The 21,875-nt window shown below is 51.4% G+C and overlaps 1 protein-coding gene across 4 annotated transcripts in view; it reads left to right on the plus strand.

The window, feature by feature from the left end:
* The window catches only part of CNIH4 (cornichon family AMPA receptor auxiliary protein 4), a 29,270-nt gene extending 10,378 nt beyond the window's left edge, over positions 1–18,892 (plus strand). For 2 of the 4 annotated variants that reach the window (XM_042924505.1, XM_042924507.1), the window contains exons 3-5: positions 10,787–10,899; positions 16,409–16,549; positions 18,696–18,892. In XM_042924505.1, the coding sequence (XP_042780439.1) occupies positions 10,787–10,899; positions 16,409–16,549; positions 18,696–18,723 (282 nt within the window). In that variant the 3' untranslated portion in view covers positions 18,724–18,892. Of the gene's footprint in view, positions 1–4,050; positions 4,173–4,208; positions 4,248–7,585; positions 7,655–10,786; positions 10,900–16,408; positions 16,550–18,695 lie in introns of those variants that run through there. The other 2 variants (XM_042924506.1, XM_042924508.1) reach the window with 2 other exon arrangements.
* The last annotated feature ends 2,983 nt before the right edge of the window (positions 18,893–21,875 follow it).

Raw genomic sequence — 21,875 nt, forward strand, 5'->3', positions numbered from 1 at the left:
GCCTCACATATTTTGATGCTCTGCTGTTAGGCGCATACACACTAAGGATCGTTGTGTCTTCTCGGAGGCTTGGCCTTTTATCATTATGCAGTGCTCCTCCTATCCCTGATAATCTCTCACTTTGAAGTGTGCTTGGTCTGAAATTAATATAACTTCTCCTACTTTCTATTTTTAATGTTTATTATTTTGAGAGAGAGTGTGCCAGCAGGGGAAGGGCAGAGAGTGAGGAAGAGACCGAGAATCCCGAGCAGACTCTGCAATGTCAGCATGGAGCCCTATGCTGAGCTCGGACTCAAAAACGGTGAGATCGTGACCTGAGCTGAAATTGAGAGTCAGATGCCTAGCCGACTGAGCCCCCCAGGTGCCCCTATCCCACCTTCTTTTGATTAGTGTTAGCATGGGATATCTTTCTGCATCCCTTTACTTTTTTTTCCCTCCAGCTTTATTGAGATCTAATTGCGTATAACATTGCCTAAGTTGAAGGTGTACAGCATAATTATTCGCTGCATGTAAGTAAGATTAATGAATACTTCCTTTGCCTCACGTAATTACCATTTTGTTGTTCTGGCGAGAATATTAAAGTTTTACTCTCATAGCAACCGTCCCTTTACATTTAATTTATACGTGTCTTTATATTTAAAGTTTCTTCTAGACAGCATGTAGTTGGGTCTTGTTTTTTGATTCACTATGATAATCTCTGTCACATAATTTGTACGTTTAGACCATTAACATTTAGAGTGATTATTGGTACAGTTGTATTCACATCTACCATTATTTGTTACTGTTTTCTATTCATTGCCTTGGCGTTTCTGTCTTCTATTCCTTTTCTGCCGTTTGGGATTTTAATAGAGCATGTTATATGATGCCTTTTTCTCTTCTTTCTTAGCATATCAATATCACTTTTTTGTGTGTGTGTGTGTGTGTGTGGTTGCCCTAGAGTTTGCAATACGTATTTATGATGACTCCACGTCTGCGTTTAAATAATATGATCCCGCTCTGGCATTTACAAATGGCCACTTTTGCCTTCCCCTGTTGGAAGATTTTTCTTCAGTCTTCACTAGGAAAACCTGAGAGAACTCCGGGATGTAAGATTCACGCTAGTGTGGCTGCTCGAGTTTTCTATTCAGCCTTGTCCCACTGAGCCTCCGACTTTGTGTCACTGTTGAGGGTTTCCTGCCCCAGTGGAGATTTCTGCCCCGACAAGTCATGATTGCGACAGCCTGTCTCTCTCTCGTGTATTTGAAGCAGTGACCTCACTCCTCTGATAGATGTAAGAAATGTTGATTTTTCAGTTTATTTGGCTTTTTATTTGTTAGGACCTAGGGGTAATTTGCTAGCTCCTTACAAGCCAGACTGGAAACTTTAACAGTTCAGTTTATCCTTTTAACTTTTTTTAAGGTCATTTATTTATTTTGTAAGAGACAGAGCATGAGTGCTCAAGCAGGAGAGGGACAGAGAGAGAGAGAGAGAGAGAGAGAGAGAGAATCCCAAGCAGGCTGATGGTGTGGAGCCCGACACAGGGCTCGAACTAACTGTGTTATCATGACCTGAGCCGAAATCAAGGGTCAGACGCTTAATCAATTAAGCCACCCAGGGGCCCCTCAATTTGTACTTTTAAAAGCATAACCCATATTTTATTTAAAAAAGTTTTTTTAAGTTTATTTCGAGTGAGAGAGAGAGCAGGAGCAGGGGAGGGACAGAGAGAGAGGTTGAGAGAGAGAATCCCAAGCAGGCTTGGCACTGTCCGTGCAGAACCCACTGTGAGGCTTGGACCCATGAACGCTGAAGTCATGACCTGAGATCGACTGAGCCACCCAGGTGCCCCAAGCTATATTTTAAACCCAAAGTCTTGATCTCTCTGTTTCTCTCTCTCTCTCTCTTTCTCTCTCTATGTCGCACACATACACACTGTTTCTAATCCTGATCAACATTGTTCTCTCAAATTTTGCCATTGCAACCATGTTTTGAATTTTCAAGTAGAATGAGGCAGAGACTGTCTTGATTAGAACTTGCAACTCTCACTCTTGATTCTGGTCCCGGATTTTTTTTTTTTTTTTTTTACTCAGAATTAAACAGCACATAAAGAATGTGGGATAGCCTGTTGTTTTCTGCTCCAACTTGAGAGGAAAGTGAGATTAGGTTTACGTTTTTAATAAAATCTGGAATAATTTTAATGAAATTTCTCCTTAGAGTCCGTATAGGTCATTCATTTAGCAAACATTTATTAAACGCCAGCTATTCACAGGATGGAAGCTATGGGGGTGTACAAAAACTAATAACATCTGTTACTTTCAGTGTAATCTAGGGCATGGCTGGCTGGGCACGTGGAGCAGTTGATGTGATGAACGCTCTGACAGTGGTGTGTGCAAGGTGTGGGGGAGTATAGTCTTAGCTGGTCTGTCATCTGTTCCCTGTCTGGCATTAACCTACGAACCATTGGTGATCTTGTGGCTTTATGCCCCGTCCAGGAAATCCTGTTGGTTTGCGGTCACATGGGTTCCCTTATTCATCCTCTCCTACGTGGTTTCCTTGCAGACAAACCTGACCCCTTCCATACCTATAGTGCACCACACAGAAGGATGTTTTTATTTATTTTTTTTTTTTTATTAAAAAAAATTTTTTTTTTGATTTTTTTTATTTTTGAGAGAGACAGAGACAGAATGTGAGTGGGTTGGGGCAGAGAGAGAGGGAGGCACAGAATCTGAAGCGGGCTGCAGGCTCCGAGCTGTCAGCACAGAGCCCGAGTCAGGATTCGAACCCACAGACCGTGAGATCATGACCTGAGCTGAAGTCGGACACGCTCAACCGACTGAGCAACCCAGGCACCCGTGGAGGGATGTTTTTAGAATGTAAATCAGACCAAGATACTTTTATACTTAAAACTGTCCTGTGGTTTATCATCATATGAGAATAAAGGTGAAACTTGTTGGGGGGAGGGGTGGGTCCACAAGGCCTGTGTGACCTTTCCATGCCACCTCTGGCGGCAGGTCAAAATTCTACCCCCTTGTTCATTGTAGTACGGCCACATGGTCCTTTTTTCCTGTTCCTTAAAGACGTCAAGTTTCTATGAGCCATGGGGCCTTTGCAATCCTGATTCCCATCTTCTGAAACACGCTTTTGTTGAGTTCAAATTAGATGTTAGCTGGTCAGCCTGGCTTTGTTCAGTCTGCAACGTTTCACCTCCCTGTCTTCTTCCAGTTACTTACAACTGCCTGTCAGTAATAGATTTTTGTTGTTGCCCTCGGTCTCCCCCATTGTAATGGAAGCTACCGGAACGTAAGGACCTTCCCCGTCATTCTTCATGTATCCGTAGGGCCCAGGAGCTGGCACATATTAGCTGGCACCAGAAAATACTGGTGGGGGGATACCTGGCTGGGAGTTGCTTGGGCTTGTGACTCTTGATCCCAAGATCGTGAGTTTAAGCCCCAGGTTGCGTGTGCAGCCTACTTAAAAATGAAATAAAAATAAAGTATTGGTTGAACAGATGTGTGAGTTTGATGGACTTTGCCTTTGAAATAAATGGCCTTTTCCCTGTGACTCCCGGCCTGCCTGGCTGGTTTTTGTGCCTGGGGTCAGAGCAGGTCTCGGCCTGCAGTGGGGGCGGGTGCGTGAATACTTGCTTAAGTGAACAAGACAACACACTGCGTCTTCAAAAATCCTAACGTCTGCAGCGGAGCGAGTGGGCGCTGCAACAGCTGAGGCAGGGAACGGTGAGGCCCGCTGACAACGCGGCCTCAGGAGGGTGAGTCTCCAGCAGGGTTGTCGCTGTCGGACTTGCGCTTTGCGGGGAGAACCCCTTCCCGTGGCCAAGTCGGGTGCCCGGGGGACGCAAGCGTTCTGTGAATGCTCGCTGATTACTTCTGGTCACCGTTTCCGGACCGGTCAGGATGAAGGTGGAACCCCGCCCTCGCCTCGCGTCCACGTCGGGGCTCGCGAACTACACTTCCCAGCCTGCGTCGGGACGGCGGCGGCGGACTACAAGTCCCGGCATGCCGCGGCGCCGGGACTACGCGCCCCAGCGGCCCCGGCGAGGGCCTATCAGGGGCGGGCGGGCGCGCCGGGCGCCGGGGCCGGTTTGACGGAAGGAGCGGCGGCGGAGGAGGATGGAGGCGGTGGTGTTCGTCTTCTCTCTCCTCGACTGTTGCGCGCTCATCTTCCTCTCGGTGTACTTCGTATCCTTGGCTGAGGCGGGCGCAGGCCGGCCGGGCCCGGCGCCCGAGGGACGGGGCTGAGGCGGGGCCGGGCAGGTGCGCGGGAGTGGGGGGCCCGGGCCCCGAGCGCGGAGCCGGGCGGGAGGCCGGCCCCGCTGCCGCTCGCGCACTCCCTCCTTCCCCCCCGCCGTCCCCCTCGCCGCTGCCGCTGAGCCCTTCCCCTCTCCACCCGCCCTTGCCGGGGGCGCGCGGGCCGGCGGGCGTCCCCTCGGGTCGCCGCGGAGCCCTGCGGGGGCCGTGGCGGCAAGCGGGCGTCGTGCGGACCGGGCTTGCGGGGCCCCTGCGGCGGCCGCCTTGGCGTCGGTGCCCGGCCGCGCCCGCACTTTGTGGTCGTGTGCTGTCGTCACGCGGTTTTCGGGGCCCCTGCGTGGATGGGGGACCCGCACCCGCCCGCAGGGAGCGTCCAGCCCCGGGCCAGTCAGAGGTCCTTAAACAGCGGGGAAGAATCCGTGCCAGGCTGCCCCTTGTCCTTCCTCGGGGATCACGGGGGCTGCTTCCTTTGTCATGTTTTCCTTTTGCTTTTTGTTTTAATGTTTATTTCTTGAGAGAGCGAGCGGGGGGAGGGGCAGAGAGGGAGAGAGAGGACCCCAAGCAGGCTCCTTGCTGTCAGCGCAGAGCCCTACGGGGCCTCCACCCCACACAACCCGTGAGATCGTGGCCTGAGCCACCATCGAGAGTCGGAAGCCCCCTCGGGTTGCTTTCTGAGCGAATCAAACTTTCTTTTCTCCAGAGCACCCTGGCTTGGGGATAGGCGTGGCGTGGGTTTTCGGTGTGACCTCGAACTTTGTTAGGGACAGGCAGCCTGATCTGCAGGGAATGGGCACAGTTTGCAGTGAGGACCCCAGTGCTCAGCCAGAGGCTCGCTGTGCGCAGTGTTGCACCTGCCTCTGTTCTGGGTGAAATGGGAAGTGTTTACTTCCCAGGAAGGGGCGCGCGCGCGCGTGTGTGTGTGTGTGTGTGTGTGTGTGTGTGTGTGTGTAGTGAGAACACACGTTCGGCACCCAGCACAGTGCCCGCCCCGTGGCCCCTGGGCTCTGCCCCACCCCAGCCCAGTTCAGCTGCAGTTTTTTCTTTAACAGATGAATTCTAACGAGAACTTCAGGTGGTTTTGTTTTTTGCTTTAAAGATTTTTATTTTTTATTAAAAAAAATTTTTTTTTAATGTTTATTCAGACAACATAAGTGGTGCGGAGGGGGGTGGGCAGGGAGAGGGAGACACAGAATCCAAAGCAGGCTCCAGTCTCAAGCTGTCAGCACAGAGCCTGACACGAGGCTCGAACACACAAACTGAGCCGGAGTCAGGTGCTTAACGGACTGAGCCACCCCAGCAGCCCTCAAGATTTTATTTTTAAGTAATCTCTACACCCAACAGAGGGCTCAAATTCATGACCCTGGGATCGAGAGTCGCAGGCTCCACCGACTGAGCCAGCCAGGCACCCAAGAACCTTCAGTTTTATTAGGCTTGGTGAAGTGACTGAAAAAGCAGAATTACTGGCCTAAATTTTGGTGACCTATGTCCCTCTTGTGACATAAAGAACTGGGACTTAACAGAGAAATAAAACCTGGGTTTCTGGTTTTGATGTTTGGAAAGCTAGGCTCGATTTAAAATAGCCTTGGCTTATAGCAAATTGTGTACAAAGGAAAGTGTTAGGTAGACATTAAGGTGCGTGTAGGGTGTGTTTCGCTGGGATTCAGCACGTTACTGTCATTTTGGATAGTTGCCTGAGCTTCCTTCTGGAGGTAGAAGCGGTCAGGGTAGAAGTGCTGTAGGGATGGGAGTTTTCCTGGACTTCGAACCCCGAAGAAAGCCTGTGCCGAAGGGGAGGGGTGGGTGTTCAGAATCAGACAAGAGCAAAGGTGCAGAGACAGGCATGTTTATGGCATTCCTGGGTGATGGGGTCAAGGCATAGAGCATCTGGAGCACACGGTTGATTTTGGCCGGAGAAGGTCAAGGTTGGAAAGGCTGGATGAGATCAGACTTTGAAAGGTTTGCCTGTGAAGGTGGGGACAACTTGAGCTTTCACTTCTATCCTCGAGGCAGTAGGGAGCCATGGAATGTTCTTGACATTAACAAATGGTGTGTTAGGAAGATGAGTCTGTAGAGTGAGTTGGAAAGAGGAAAGACTGGAAGGTAAGAAACCATTGGGGAATGGGCCTGTGTGGGTTTGAAATAGGGTTCGAACCGTGGGCCGGCGGAAGGCAGGATTCTTGGGCAGAGCAGGCCGGTGAAGGCTGCTTGTGGGGTGTGAACACGAAGGCAGCGATGACCCCCCCCGGGGTTTGAGCCTGGACAGGTGATGCTTGTGTTGGCGACAGAAATGAAACCCGCGTGGACGTGGAACAATTTGTGGAGACGGTGACGAGTTTGACTTTCATTGTGTTGAGGTGATAGGGGAATATCCGTACAGAAATTTAGAATTTGGGTGAGAACACCTACTTTCACTTGTGCTATTGGACATTTCCAAACATTACAGTAGAGAGTGTCGTGTAATAAACCCCGTGTTTCTGTTGCCTGCCGACAGTGATCTTCAGCATTTTGCTGTTTCCTTTCTGCTTTGTCCCAGCTATTGGGGGGCAGGGGGCGGGGGGTGGAGAATTTATTTGACAGTAGTTTTCAGGCCTTGTATCATTCAGTTGAGGCCGTTTCCTTCTGTGTCTGTCCTCACATTTTTGTGAGTTTATATTCTATGCTAAAACTCGTTTTTTGCTTAATTCTACTAGAATGTGTGCTTACTGTGCAAAGTTTGGGAAAGAGAGAAAAATACTAGGAAAACAAATCCTCTATGAGGAGCCATAACCACTGCTCACCTGTGACCCCACTGTATCGATAGTGGGGTCTATTCAGGTTTTTCACATTTAAGTTGTCTTTATAGGTCTTATTTTCCGATTCTTATGGTCATTTTCACTTTTGAGGAACTCAGATTGGATGTTCTGGTATGGGTCACTTGAGAATTGAGCATACTAAGATTCTTTTGTGAAAATAATTTGTTGAAGGAACATAAATGAGAAAATTGAGTTGTCTAATGAGTGAACTTTAAGGAAATAACTAAAATTTTTTCAAGGCAAATCTAATTCTGCACTACAGTTGGGTTTTTTTTCCGAAACTTGAAAACATTTAGCTCTAACAAAGAAAAAAGTCTTGTAGGGGCACCGGGGTGGCTCAGGTCATGATCTCACGGTTCACGAGTTCGAGCCCCACATCGGGCTCTGTGCTGACAGCTCGGAGCCTGGAGCCTGCTAAGGAGTCTGTGTCTCCCTCTCTGTCTCTGTCCCTCCCCTGCCTATGCTCTCACGTGCACGCTCTCTCTCAAAAACAATAAATAAAACAAAAAGTTAAAAAAAAAAAGTCTTGTAATTCCTTATCTTGATCCTCAGATAATTACATTGTCCGATTTAGAATGTGATTACATTAATGCTAGATCATGTTGCTCCAAATTAAACAAGGTAAGACATTTCCTTACTCGTTTTTTGTGTTTGAGGTTATTATAGATAACCAACATATGTATATTTGGTTTTGAAGTGTATGTTGTTTCCTACTCGTTGGAATGTTTGTAGAGCTACTGTGTTTCTGCAGTATTTTAGATCGTGAAACTGTACTGGGAGACCCCACCTGAAATTTGTTGCTTTACTCGTCTTCTACCTTGTCCCTGTGTCCGTAGGTACTTTGGGACGAAAAGGCTTGTTATGAAGATAATCGTTTTTGTCTTCTGTGTCGAAACCCATCCTCCCTGCTCGTGACTAAAAAGCCCAGTCTGTTTTGTTGCATAAAAGATGACCTTCTTTTCGTGGTTTGCTGAGAAATGGAATAAATTAGTTGATTTGTCTCGAGACCATTTTACCTTTAGTGCATGGTCAGAACTCTGTGTTGGCAAGGATGCTCTGAACCGCAGGGTTCGTCTGGATGTAGGGAAACCAGTTAGTCCTGATTCATTTTACGAGCTGAGCAGACAGAAGACTTTCTGGATAAAAGTTCACGCCACAGCTCACTAAATCCTGCGAGGTGCTCTCGGCTTCACCCGGAAGTCATTCCCGTGTGTTTTTTCTCTTCTGCATCTGCTTCTATTTCTTTGGTCCATGGGGGAGAAACGTGACATTCGGACAATTAAAATTTCTGGCAAACTATATTCCTCCTCTTCTTTTTTCTTTATTTTGAATTTTCCAGAATGTGGTTTCATACAGTGATAGACCTAGTCTTCGAAATAAAAGATTTTGTGTGTATTTATCTGCCAAACTGCAAGACTTTTTAAAAAAATCGAGGCGTAATCAGCATTATATTACTTTCAGCCTTCTCATCTGTAGGAGAATGGTTATTTATTTTACCAGCTGGGTTGTATTTTTTTTAAATGATTATTTATTTTGAGGGAAAGAGCCTGTGCATGTGCACATGGGGGAGGGGCAGGGAGAGAGAGAATCCCAGGCAGGTCCATGCTCAGCACAGAGCCCGACACGGGGGTCCATCTCACAAGCTGTGAGATCGTGACCTGAGCCGAAATCAAGAGTGGGGCGCCCAACGGACTGAGCCACCCGGGCGCCCCTCCCCTCTTTTTCTCTCTTCTCTTTCACCAGCTTTCACGCACTGGATAATTCATCTGCTGGATTCTCTGCCCGTTCTTTTTTAAAATTTTTGTCCCTTTGGGTTTTTTTCTGCCTTTTGGTCTTAAGATTCCTTCTGCTTCATCTTCTGATTTCCTACAGACACGCCATTTACGGCAAGGTTTGCATTTCTGAGACCTTGTTCCCTTGCTCAGGTGTGAGTGTCCTGGCTCTCTGAGAATCTCGATTAGAATAGTTTTGAAATTGCCGTCTGCTTCCTACATTATATCTGCTTCCTCCAAGCTCCTTTCCCTTTGTTTTCCCCTCGGGGGGGCTTCCTCAATTTCTGGTACACGGCCGTCTATCCGTGCTTAGGGCAAGGCACGCACTCACGGAGGCGCCAGGCCGTGGGCCAGGCTGTGGGCCGACGCGTAGACAGGCCGCCTCACCGCGGGGTCATCGGCGTCCCCCTGGACTCTTGCTGGGGCACCCGAAAGGGCAGCTGTTCGCACGTGTTCTGTCGCGTGCTGTTCAGTTACTCCACGGGAGGACTTTCAGAGAGCAAGTTAGGGGGAGGACACCTCGCTGAGGAGGGACGACCACGAAAACACAGGGCTTGGCTGAAAGGAAGGAAAGCGAACAGAGGAAAGCGAAGTGTCGCTTCCTAAGACTCTTGCCTCTCGTTTGTGGCTGTAAAACAAAGTGACTGCCGCCCAAGGTAAGAAATCCAGTTTGGAAGCTACGCTGGGGGCTGGGGGCCGAGGGTGCGGCCGGTGGTAGCAGTAAAAGCGTTTCCAGCTCTGCGGGGCCACGCCTGGTCTCCTTCCGGGCAGCGGCGTCCTGAGGTGCGAGGTGCAGGTGCGGGCATCCTCAGCCACGGTTTACAGATGCGAAAACCGTGGCTCCGAGAGGGAGAGCGACCTTTCCTGAGCCTGTGGTGCCAATCAGTAGGGGAGAGCAGGGATCCAGCTCCAGGTTTGTTTGACTTCTGCAGCTTACCCTTGTAAGCGTTGTGCTCAATTGGTTACACTTCAGAAACTCCTTTTTGCGTCTTTAAAAGTTTGTTGATTGCCAATTAGGTTTAAGGCCTAGCAAATCCCTTCTTTGTTTCCAAAAATAAAGTATCTAAAATGGAAATGCGAGAGACCTGGGCCCAGTGTGTTTGGACTTAGACTATTTTATTCTGCCAACTAAGTAGCTTTGTGACCTTGGGCAAATTACTTAACCTCTCTGAGTTTTGCCTTTCTCCTTTCTGCAAGAGGCAGTTTGTGTCTGCCTGTTACTGTTAACTTCACGGAAAGGAAAGTCTCTGTTCGCAGGGGAGGAGGATTACTGGTGGAAGGAGGGCCTGCTGCCACAGCTGTTGGCGCATGAGCAGTAGAGTACCCTGCGGTTGGCAGCACGCGTAGGTAAGGGCCCGGGTGCCGTGGGGCCAGCAGGCTGGGATTCCCGGATCCGGGTCCGTTGTCATATTTGGTCAGCTCCTCGCTGTTACTGTGAGCTGTTAAAGTACGTGTGTGTGTGTGTGTGTGTGTGTGTGTGTGTGTGTGTGTGTGTGGGAGAGAGAGAGAGAGAGAGAGAGAGAGAGAGAGAGAGAGAGAGAGGGAGAGAAAGGATTTCCCTCATGGTTCGGGAGATTGGAGAATGTTTAAGATTGATATTCTGATTTGCAAGGCAGTGTATATTTGGATATAAACCACCCCGGTTAGAGCGAGGGGCTTTGGCACAGACCTCGGAATAGCAGGTAAACGATGCTCCGTTTCTTCCCCAGTTGTCACTCATACCCGCTTAGTGAATGAATCTGAACCTTTGCTGAGGATAAAACTTAATTGCAATTTAAGTGCATTATGTTTAAGCTGTGTGTGACGTGTTTGCACGGCGTGAGCATTGGCAGCGTATGCACATCTGGGTCATCCGAGTGTAAAAATAAATCTTGGAACACTAGCTTGTAAACGCTGCGTATCCACTGACTTAGCTTCAGATAACACGGACGTCCGGGAAGAACACAGCAGGGCGACGTAACGCCGTGTTCTTCCCTTGCAGTGGGTCATTCCCGAACTGATCGGCCACACCGTCGTCACCGTGTTAATGCTCATCTCATTGCACTGGTTCATCTTCCTTCTCAACCTGCCCGTTGCCACTTGGAATATATATCGGTGAGTATAGTTTAGTTTGTTTACTGATGCTTCGTGTCCTGGCATTTAAAGGAAAATTTAAAAAAATGTTTTAATGCTTTTTTTCTGCAATAAAATACGTGCCAGTCACGAAATAACTGACAGCCGAATGCCACGTGGAGTCAGCATAAATTCCTGTTTACTTTGGCAATAGCAGTTTGCATCGTCCAGCCTTAGAGTCAGAACACGAATTTACACGCATAAATTTTAACAATTTGTAATGTTCGGTTGCGATGTCTAGGGACATGTGTGTTTTCCATAAGAGTGGTCACTAGTCTAAGAATATAAGATTCTTGTTACTTATATTGTAGGTTTTAATTAGAATATACTGGGAATGCTTCAGAGAGAATTTCACTTTAGTTTTTAATTTATCTTTGTACTCTAATTTTGTTTTAAGTTTATTTGAGAGAGAGAGGGGGAGGGAGAGAGAGAGGGAGAGAGAGAGAGAGAGAGAGAGAGAGAGAGAGAAAATACCAAGCAGGCTCCACTCTGTCAGTGCAGAGCCCCACATGGGGCTCGATCTCACCAACTGTGAGATCAGGACCTGAGCTGAAATCAAGAGTCAGACGCGCTCAGCTGAGCTGCTCAGGTGCCCCGAGGATTTCACTTTAAAGCCTGCAGAGTAGATCACGTCAGAACTCTAACTTAACGCATTCGGGAAGTGTTTCAGGCCCCGCTCAGCGGACACACGCTGGATGTGCTGTTACTGCAGTGGGGCAGTTATACGGGACGCATTTTCTTGTGAAGGTCTGTGGGGGGATGGGATTGCTTTCATTGTGCCTTGCTGCTCTGCTAAATTTTTAGGTTTTGGTTTTATTTTTATCTAGTTTTTTGAGGTGTAATCATTCATCATATTTTTACATGTGAGTTTTTATTTTTATTTTATAACGTTGATTAATTTTTTAAAAGTTTATTTATTTTTAGTAATCTCCATACCCAATGTGAGGCTCGAACTCAGGACCTCGAGATCATGAGTCACGTGCTTTTCTGATAGAGGCAGCCAGGAGTCCCATAAATGTGATTTTAAAGTGCAGTTAGAGAGGCGCTTGGGTGGCTCAGTGGGTTGGGCGTCTGACTTCAGCTCAGGTCATGATCTCGAGGTTTATGGGTTCGAGCCCCACACTGGGCTCTGTCCTGACAGCTTGGAGCCTGGAGCCTGCTTTGGATTCTGTGTCTCCTGTCTCTCTCTGCTCTTCTCCTGCTCACATTCTGTCTCTCCCTCTCTCTCTCTCAAAAATAAACATTAAAAACAGTAAATAAATAAATATGAAAAATTGTAGTTAGAATCAGAAGGATGGGGATGCGCTCAGAAGCGCATGTGACTCTTAAGGTCCTTAGTTCGGGTCCTGTGTTGGGTATAGAGATTACTTAAATAAATAAGACCTAAGAAAAAGAAGAAGGATAAAAAAAAGAATAAGGGAGGGTGGGAGGAGGTGATAGCACACAGAAGGCTGTGAGGAGGAGGAAGTGAGCAGATTTGGGGGATGAATTTAAAAAGATCGTGAGACTACGACCTGAGCCACGGAAGGGATTTTAAATCTCTGGACCCCTTTTCCAGAGGGAAACCATTACTTTTTAAGTTTCTCAGTGTCCTTGCATGGTCATCCCGGAGACCAGCACCCTGACCTGAGCTCAGCCAGAGCACGGGCCCCTGCCCCAGTTGGCAAGGTGCCGTCCCACGCAGACTTTGAGCATGGCTCAGTATCCCTGTGATCAGGAACGGGAATTTGGGAGGGAGAGCGGGAATCCTGAGACTGTATCTCAGTGACTCCCCGAGCCCGTACCGTCATTCGTCTGTGACAGCAGAGTGTGCCAGAGGAAGGGAGGCTAGCTCCATGCGGCTTCTTCGTGCGTGGTACCAAGTATGATGGATGGTTCTAGCGGGTTTACTGGGGGGGACAGAAAAGTTCTATAGATTCTGTTTCCCGCCATCACAAAGATCACGTGGGTTTATTGCCCTGATAATTTATTCCCCCAGTGACAGATTGGCTGGCTGTTCCCAGATTTACCTGCTACTTAAAAAGGTTTAAAAAAAAAGTCAACAGACGGACCCTTTCCTCTTTTCAGACATCTGCACTTCCTGCTTTTGGGGGCGCGGACCTGTGTGAGACGGGCTCTGCCCGCAGGCCAAGAGGCAAACGCTGAGTGACAAAATAGGCAGCTGGCTTCAGTACGAGGCTGGCTGGGCCACCCAGCGGGTGGCGGGGAGGCCTCGGCGCTGGGACCTTCCCAGGAGGGGTGTCTGCGCAGAGCCTACGCGGGGAAGGGGAAGGTCTGACAGACGGGAGGGGGAAGGACTTCTCCAGGGTGTGCGGACAAGGGAGCGCTGGGGGGCTGGAGGCAGACGCACCAGGCGTGAGGGCCGGCAGGCTGCAGGCGCGGACGAGGGAGCTGGAACAGCTGCTGATGCGGTCAGGACACGCCACCCAGAACCGTGCGCACCGGCCCACGGAGCCCGTGTGTCGGCACGCGCCCTGGTGGCAGGACGTTCACCCACTGCGGGTTCTCTGTTCAGGATCTTTCTAGTATGTTCATACGTGTAAGCAGCCGGCACCAGTCTGTTCTAGAACATGCTCCTCACCCCAGAAGGAAGCCCTATACCCATTAGCAGTCTCTCCTCCCCTCCCCTCCGCTACCCTTCCCCTCCCCCTCCCCTCTCCTCCTCTCCTCCTCTCCTCTCCCCTCCCCTCCCCTCCACTTTCCTCCCCCTTGCCTCTCCTTTCCCTTCCCTCTTCTCACCTCCACTCCCCTCCCCTCCTCTCCCCTCCCCTCCTCTCCCCTCCCCTCCTCTCCCCTCCCCTCCCCTCCCCTCCCCTCCCCTCCCCTCCCCTCCCCTCCCCTGGCCCCGAGCAATCAGTTTACCTTCTGTCTCTCATAAGATAACCTATTCTGTGCAGACCTGTCAGACAGGAGCGATGAATATGTGCTCTTTCGTGACTGGTTTTGTCAGTCGGCACGTTTTCCAGGCTCATCCGTGTGGCGGGTACCGTGTTCATTCCCTTTAGTTGCCGAATCCTGTTCCACCGTGTGGACGGCCTGCGTTTTGTTTATGCAGCGGATGGGCATTTCCGTTGTTTGTACTTTCCGGCCGTTACGAACAATTGCGCTGTGAACATTCACGTGCGTGTTTTTGTGCGGACACACGTTTTCTTTTCCTAGGAGTGGATTTGCTGGCTCATGCGGTAACTTTACGCTGAACTTTTTGAGGAGCCGCCTGGGCTTCGAAAGCAGCCGCACCATTTTGTGTTCCCATCAGCTGTGTGTGTGGGTTCCCGTTTCTCCACATCCTCGCCAACACCTCTTGTTGTGTGTCTTTCTTTTTTTTAATTTAAGTAGCGTCTCCCCCCGCGGTCGTGACCAGCGGATCATGAACCGCACGCCCTTCCGACTGAGCCCACCCGGCGCCCCTGTGACCTTTCGTTTGAGCCATCCCATTGGGCGTCGTGTTTCGCTGTGGTTCTGACCCCATTTCTCTGGGGACTAACGACCTGGGTGCCTTCGAATGTGCTTCGCAGCCATTTGTGCATCTTGTTCGCTCTGTATGCTTTTGAGCAGCTGAGCTGATGAAGGAAGCGGTTTTTGGGAAGATTTCCTGGGAACATCGGGTGGTAAGGACCGGCTGGTGGGGAAGAGCCAGGAGGCAGGGGTGGGACCGGAGGGCCGGGGCAGGGCTGTGACGCGGGCGTGCAGAGGACACCCCCCGTGTGAGCGGGACTCGGAGGGGAGGGCGGACGGAGCTGGAGTCTGACCGCCTGTCGGTGACAGATGAGGGCCGGGGCGGTCAGGACCCGCGGGAGAGGGCTCTGAGACGGAGCGGAGTCGCTCGGCTCTCGGTTACTCGGGGGCGGCAGGATTGGGGGAGCGGGGGGGGGGGGGGTTAAGTTTGTGGAACTCGGGGGCATTTGCATCTCACAGACGTCCATGTGAGAACTGCGCATGGTAGGAAGGGACCGGCCCGTGCGAGGTTAGGGCACGTCCTTGCGCATGTAGTCCCGAGAGGTGTCGAAGCGGGTGGACGCTCCCCGAGTGAGCCGGCTCCTCGGCCGTAAAGGGGGTCGTGTGGGGGAGCACCTGGTGCACGTGCAGCGATGGGAAGGAAGCGGGAAAGCCTGAGGGCTTCCCCGGCGTGTTAAACCGGGGTCTTCAGACTTTTTTAAAAAGTTGGGAGTCCCTCCCGAGTCTGGGAACATTGGGTCGAACTGGTCTGGCGTCAGAACGCGGCGCGGGCCCGCTGTGCCCTCCCTTGCTTTGCCTTGTGGCCCTTGCTCCCGTCCCCACGACTGCTGCGCCTCCGCCGCTCCGCAGGGGGCATCTCGGACTCGTAGGGGTATGATCGCCTAATAATACCGTGCACTCAGCCTGCGTTTTTACCAGTCCCGTAAAGTTAGACGTTACGTGCCGTGTCTGAACTGTCTACTGTCTGAACCGAAGAGGGGTTTTGTTTTATCGGGGTAGCGCTTACTCTAGATCATTTCCCTTCTGTCTCCTCCAAATTGGGTCTGTAAACCGGCACCATTCACAGACCGTGCGGATGGAGGAGTGTCATCCTCGGGTCAGGAGCCTCCCTCCTTTGTGACATGGGAATAACTGAGACTGCTCCTCCCCGTAAAGGTGTTGTGGGACGAATTGTATTAATTATTTCAGAACTTTCTAGATAAAGAAGTTTCTAAGAACTTGATAAAATTGGTTTGGTTTTGGAGTCCCCTTGGCTGTGTCTGCTGGAAAACGGCCGTAGGTATGACCGATTTAGAAGTTTTCTACAGGTGGGTAAAAGGGTCTCAAAGCATAAAATACCCTTCTCTAGAGTGTTACCAGATTTGTTTAGAGGGCAGAAAATTAACAAGCGTTGTATCTTTCAGAGGAAAACCACATGGTGGCCAATGACGACATCAGACTCAGTCCGTCCGTGTCTGGTCTGAATTGTAGGTTGCTGTGATTGGTCACTTTTATTTTTTTATGTTTTTGAGAGAGAGCGCGAGAGAGAGCGAGCACGCACGAGCACGGGAGAGGCAGGGAGAGAGAGGGAGACACAGAATTCAAAGCAGGTTCCGGGCTCTGAGCTGTCAGCACAGGGCCTGACGTGGGGCTTGAACTCATGAACTGCGAGATCATGGCCTGAGCTGAAGCTTAACCGAGTGAGCCACCCAGGCGCCCCTGTGATTGGTCACTTTTAAAGGCTGGTTGTTGGGGCGCCTGGGTGGCGCAGTCGGTTAAGCGTCCGACTTCAGCCAGGTCACGATCTCGCGGTCCGTGAGTTCGAGCCCCGCGTCGGGCTCTGGGCTGATGGCTCGGAGCCTGGAGCCTGTTTCCGATTCTGTGTCTCCCTCTCTCTCTGCCCCTCCCCCGTTCATGCTCTGTCTCTCTCTGTCCCAAAAATAAATAAAAAACGTTGAAAAAAAAAATTAATAAAAATAAAGGCTGGTTGTTGTTGGGTGCTTACTTTGAATGTTTGTGCTGATGATTGGATTTCCTTTTATCGCGTGTGCCTCAGGTTCATTATGGTGCCGAGTGGTAACATGGGAGTGTTCGACCCGACAGAGATCCACAATCGGGGTCAGCTGAAGTCGCACATGAAGGAAGCCATGATCAAGCTTGGTTTCCACTTGCTCTGTTTCTTCATGTATCTTTACAGGTGAGTTCACAGCCCCCTGGCGTTGTCCTGCACGGACGCCTGCTCGCGGTGGGGGGCTGTGGGTTCCGCGGCAACGCTGCGGAGCCTTGGGGGACCCTGTGGAATTCTCCCGGCCTAGACTTCTGTGTCATCGGATCGGCGATCTGCGTGACCTGCCGTAGGTACTTGGGATGTTAGTTGCTCCGTGGCTGCGGAGGCTGTCCCCGGCTCCCAGGGACCAGCCGCCTCGGGTCTCCGGGGGATGTGGTGAGGACGTAGGTGTGCGCCGCCTCGCCACGTGCCGGGCAGCCCGTCCCCGTAAAACCGCGTCTGCCTTCCAGTCGTAGCGGATGGGGAGTGAGGGCTACCAGGAAGGACTGGCCCCCAGACGCGGGAAGCCTCGTGCGGTCCTGTCTGAACCTTAAATTGTGTTTTAGGGAGAAACATGCCACCTTTTCCCTTATCTGTCCCCAGGCCAAGGAGTCGAGCAAAGAAGAGAAAAAAATTGTGTGTATGATTCGATTAAACCTTTAGGAGACTAGAAGTCAGGCTTAACCTTTTTTATGCAGCCTTAACGAGATCATTCCTATTTCTCTTCCCAGGTAAATTTTAATTTTTCACACAGGCATGAGGACTGTTACAAAGAACTTGTGTTGGCCTAAATTTTCGCCACTCAAAGGGTTCCGATATTTAGAAACTGCATAGAGATGGCAGGTTTTTTCTTTAAGTTTATTTTCAGAGACTGAGGGTGAGCAGGGGAGGGGTAGAGAGAATCCCAAGCAGGGTCCATGCTGCCGGCACAGAGCCCAACGTGGGGCTCGAACCCGTGAACCAGGAGATCATGACATGAGCCAAAATTAAGACTCAGATGCTTAATAGACTGAGCCACCCAGGCGCCCCTTTAATAATTTATTTTTAATGTTTACTTATTTTTGAGAGAGAGAGCGAGCGTGTGAGCAAGGGAGGGGCAGAGAGGGGGGACGGAGGCCGACAGCACAGAGCCCGACGTGCCCCTTGTCAGGTTTCTAATGCGGGGATTTCACGCGGCTTCTGTCTGGAATCGCCTGCCGCGTGGCGGACACTCACATCCGTCCGTGTTTCTTACACAGAGTGAAAGGGAGAAATGCCTGTATTCTTCAGATAGTGATGGGGTCGATGCTCTTGGTGTTCTGCTTGGGTGCTGGGCTCGTGCGGTCTGGGGGCGACCGCTTACCGTGTGACCCAGGGCTGCTTCTTAACCTCTCTATGCCTCAGTTTCTTTGTCTGAAAATGGGACGGTATCTAATGCCTGCCTCGTTGGATTGTGATCTGGACTAAATGAGATGATGCATGTAAAGCATGTAGGTTTGTGCTGACTGGCGGTAAACTCTCAGAATCTTTCACGGGGATCAGCCGCTCCCGTGAATCTGTGCTGCACGTGGGCTACACCTGGTTTGGTTAAATTTGGGCAACGAATCACTGCATTAGTAACGTGTAAGAGGGTTTCTGTGAAGTTTGGTCATCTAAGCAGGGAAAGAAAATGATGGTAGTTTCGTTGCTGCTGTTAACTGTGGTGGTTTTAGCAGAGTGTTTACTGAGCGACCGCTGAGTGTCAGACGCCGTCGGGCCGCGCGGGCAGCACCCAGGAACAGCCCGGAATCCCGCGTGGAAGCGAGGGTCCTGCCCGGTGCACTGCCGGGCTGCAGTTTGCATGTGCAGAGAATTAAAGTCTTGTTTGGTTTTCCGTGTTTGCTCCAAACTGTAGCCCAATGTTGGTTTTAGGTTGTACTCCCACCCCCACCCCAGTTATTTATTGTTTTTCTAAGTGAAAAAAATTAAGGCTTTGAGAGGCCCTAATTACACATTTTTTAAAAGTTTATTTAGAGAGAGAGCAAGCACGGGCAGGGGAGGGGAGAGAGGGAGAGAGAGAATCCTAAGCAGGCTCGCACTGTCGGCACAGAGCCCCACTCGGGGCTCGATCTCACGACCGTGACCTCACGACCTGAGCAGAAATCAAGAGTCAGACGCTCGGCTGACTGAGCTCCCCAGGCGCCCCCGGACATTCTTTCTTTTACGTGTAAACGATGGTCTGTTCCTTGCTGAGCCCCAGACAGCAGCGTGGCCGGGCCGGGCTGTGCAGGAACACCGCTGAGGAGACGTCGGTAACACCGATCTCTTCTCCCCGCAGTATGATCTTGGCTCTGATAAACGACTGAGGCTGCGGGCGCCGCGTCCGGAGCCGGCCCACGCCACCGCGCGTCGTCGGGGAGCCAGAGACCACGTGGATCATCCTGAGAACCGTGACCATAGCAGTATATTTTTTCCTCTTTGAACAAAATAAAATATTTTTGCTGTATTTTTACCATATAAAGTATTTAAAAAACACGAATTGAGTTTTTGTAGATTTCTGGTTCTCCACGTCAGCCTGAACCCCGACGTGTGGTTTTCAACGTCTGTATGTCGAGGACTGGCATTTGTACGTAGTGACGGCACGGCCGCCCCAGCCTTGCCCGCTGCAGAAACACAGGGAAGCCTGTGGACAGCAGAAAAGGCAGAGTGCAGAGCGCCGCTGGCCACCCAGGCAGAGGAGGAAAGCGTTGCCCTTTGGCCTCTGTCGAGGCAGCTTCGCTACGTTCAGTATGGTTTAAAGGTTTATGGGACTGTTGGCTGAGTTTTCTCACAAGAACGTTAACAGAAAGTGACATTTCAAAAAATACGTATTTCTTTGCAGAATCTGTGAAACCTTATAAGCCATTTGCCCAGGTACGGTGTAATTCCCGCTTCTAGAAAGGAAAATAAATCAAAAAAGCAAAATATTATCAAGCATTTTCATTTAAAGCCATGGCCTCCAAACTCCGCCTCAAACCCATTCGACCGCACTGGCTCCAGCCGGGTCTTGCTTTCGTGTTCTAGCCGATCCCGCTGCATTTGGTTCTTGGGGTTAATGGGTTTGGGGCAGTGATTTGGTACAAGATGCTCGTCAGATTAGAGCAGGAACGGCGGGTCGTCGAGGGACCTTGGAGCCCGTCACCGCTCTGCCTGGGGCCCCGCTACCGCGCCGATGACCAGTGCGGGATGTGGGAGATCTGGACGAGCCGCCCCTGCGGTTGGTGGGAGCCCCGGGGAGCGCTCACCTCTCCGGCTCCGCTGGGTGAAGTGAGCCAGGCCGTTTCTGTCGCTCCTGTCTGGCACCCTAACGCCACTCTCTGAAGCTCTGGCCGTGGCAGAGCCCGAGGGGTAAACCCTCTATGTGGCGTCCGCAGTGACGGGTGAGGAGAGGTGCTCTGCCGGCCTCCCGGGCCCCGACAGGCCCTCCCTGTGAGTATTTGTGGCTGTGCCGGCAAAGAGCCGAGAACCTGTGACCGAAAAGGTACTTTTCTTACCTTTTCCTCTGGAGGCACCTGGCTGTTTGAGAAGAAACCTGGTTCTCTGCCTTCCTCTCTCATCTCCCGTGGCTCCTGGTGTCCCCTTGAGCTCTGAAAGCGGCGAAGCTGCGGGAGAGCACGGGCCCTCAGAGCCCAGAGATGACGGGACGCCCTGGGAAGGCAGGTGCTGGGGGCTGTGGCCAGAGTGGTTTCCTCTCTCCCACAAGCCTTCGGAGCCAGGCAGGAGCCCGTGCGCCCTTCCTCCTGACACGCTCGCCGTGGTTACGACTGCACAGCCGCCCGTCTTGTGTGGCTTGCGTGCGGCAGGGCCGGCGGTGACCAGTGTGGGCGTGTATTTTTAGGGGGGTCTTCCCCAGGTGATGGCGAGGGGCAAGCACCGGCTCTCAAAGCTGGGCGATGTGCTCAGGTCCGTGTCCTGTGTTCCCTGGAGGGGACCCACGTCGCTGCTGCTAGAGGTGACCTCGGAGCCCCGAGGTTGGCCGAGGCCGCTCCTTCCCCGTCCGTTGGCGAAGGCAAGACCCGGGGCCCCCGCTGTTTGCCGAGGAAGCCAGACCGGATGTAGCTGGGGGCCCTGGGGACAGAACACACGTGCACCCCTGTGCCTCCTCGCTCTCCAGGTGCTCTTCCAGCAGGAAGGCCCGATGGAGCGGTGCCACCCGGCCCCACTGGGTTCGAGGCCGGATTGGAGGCCGTGAAACCCGAAGCCGGGGTGGCGGAGTGTGCCGGGCCAGGTGTGACCGTCCCCAAACGTGAGTAACGCTGTCCTGGTTGTGCAGGAACTGGCAACGAGCTGGAGGAGGGGGTCTGAAGCCCTGTGGGTTCCGCCTAGGCACCCACCACCGGCCACGTGTACTTTGGACCAAGAGTTTGCTGTGTGGCTAACAGACACATTCTGGCGAGGTGATGCTCATTCAGCTAGGCCATTCTGGCTTCCGGGGCAAAGCCTTGTGGTTTTTGGCTATAATTCCTGTGAAAATTCTGAAGGTGGCGAGTAATCAACTTGTTTTTAATTAAATCTGTATTCTCTTTGGTTGGCCCTGACTGATCTGAATTCCCAGATGAGGGTCCCCCAAAGCTGAAGGGCAGTGGGAACTGCGGCCGTCCCGTCCAGACTGCGGGGGTCTCAGAGGTAACTCGGTTCTGAGTCAGCTGCTCTTTCAATTCCTTGACAAAGGCTGCTTCCCCAGGCACCTTTCCCAGGAGGGTCACTTTGACAACTACTCCAGGTCCTACTCCCCGAGGGCCCTGGCGGGACCTGACCTTGGCTCCCCGGTGAGCCCCTCCACGTTCACTGAAATCGATAATCTGTCAGTGACAGTGTGACAGAGTTGGGGCGGAGGAGGAACGGATCTCCTTTGACAGCTGGTCCCACGTTTATTTCGCAGACTGGATGCACGTGGGGGGAGCGCCGTGCTCGACGGGCCCATTAAAAGGGACGTGTCCGGCTGTCCATCCATCCTCCCTGTCAGGATTCGTGTGGCCACACGGGCACATACTGACTTTTGAAGACAGTGAAGGGACTGGTTAATGGTATTTGGTAATTTTGTATTGTATCAGCTACAGTAATTGGTCATGGGTATTCTTGTTTTATGCGTAATCTGCTCCCTCCCCCTACTGTTCTGAAGCCAGATGGTTTTGAATAAGAGACATCATTACATCTGTGCTATTTTGGCCACATCTCTGTAGGATAAGGGTCCTGAAAACACACGACCACGGTACCGATATCCTACATAAATGCGATCTCTTGGTCCGAAGTATCTGGTTGGTGCTCACATGTCCCCCATTGGCTCACAAGCGTTTCCGTTGGTTTGTTCACGCTTGCATGGATCCAAACCAGATTTACACATCTCCTCCAGTTAATGTCTCCTCCTCCGCTAGGTTCCCTCTTGTTTTCCGGCAATCTGTTGGAAGAAGCTGGGTCATCTGACCCAGGTCAGGTCAGCTCAGGTCGTGTGTTGTGCAGAAGCTCCATCTTCCGGATT

The sequence above is a fragment of the Panthera leo genome, chromosome F3, assembly GCF_018350215.1.
Source record: "Panthera leo isolate Ple1 chromosome F3, P.leo_Ple1_pat1.1, whole genome shotgun sequence".
Classification (NCBI taxonomy): domain Eukaryota; kingdom Metazoa; phylum Chordata; class Mammalia; order Carnivora; family Felidae; genus Panthera; species Panthera leo.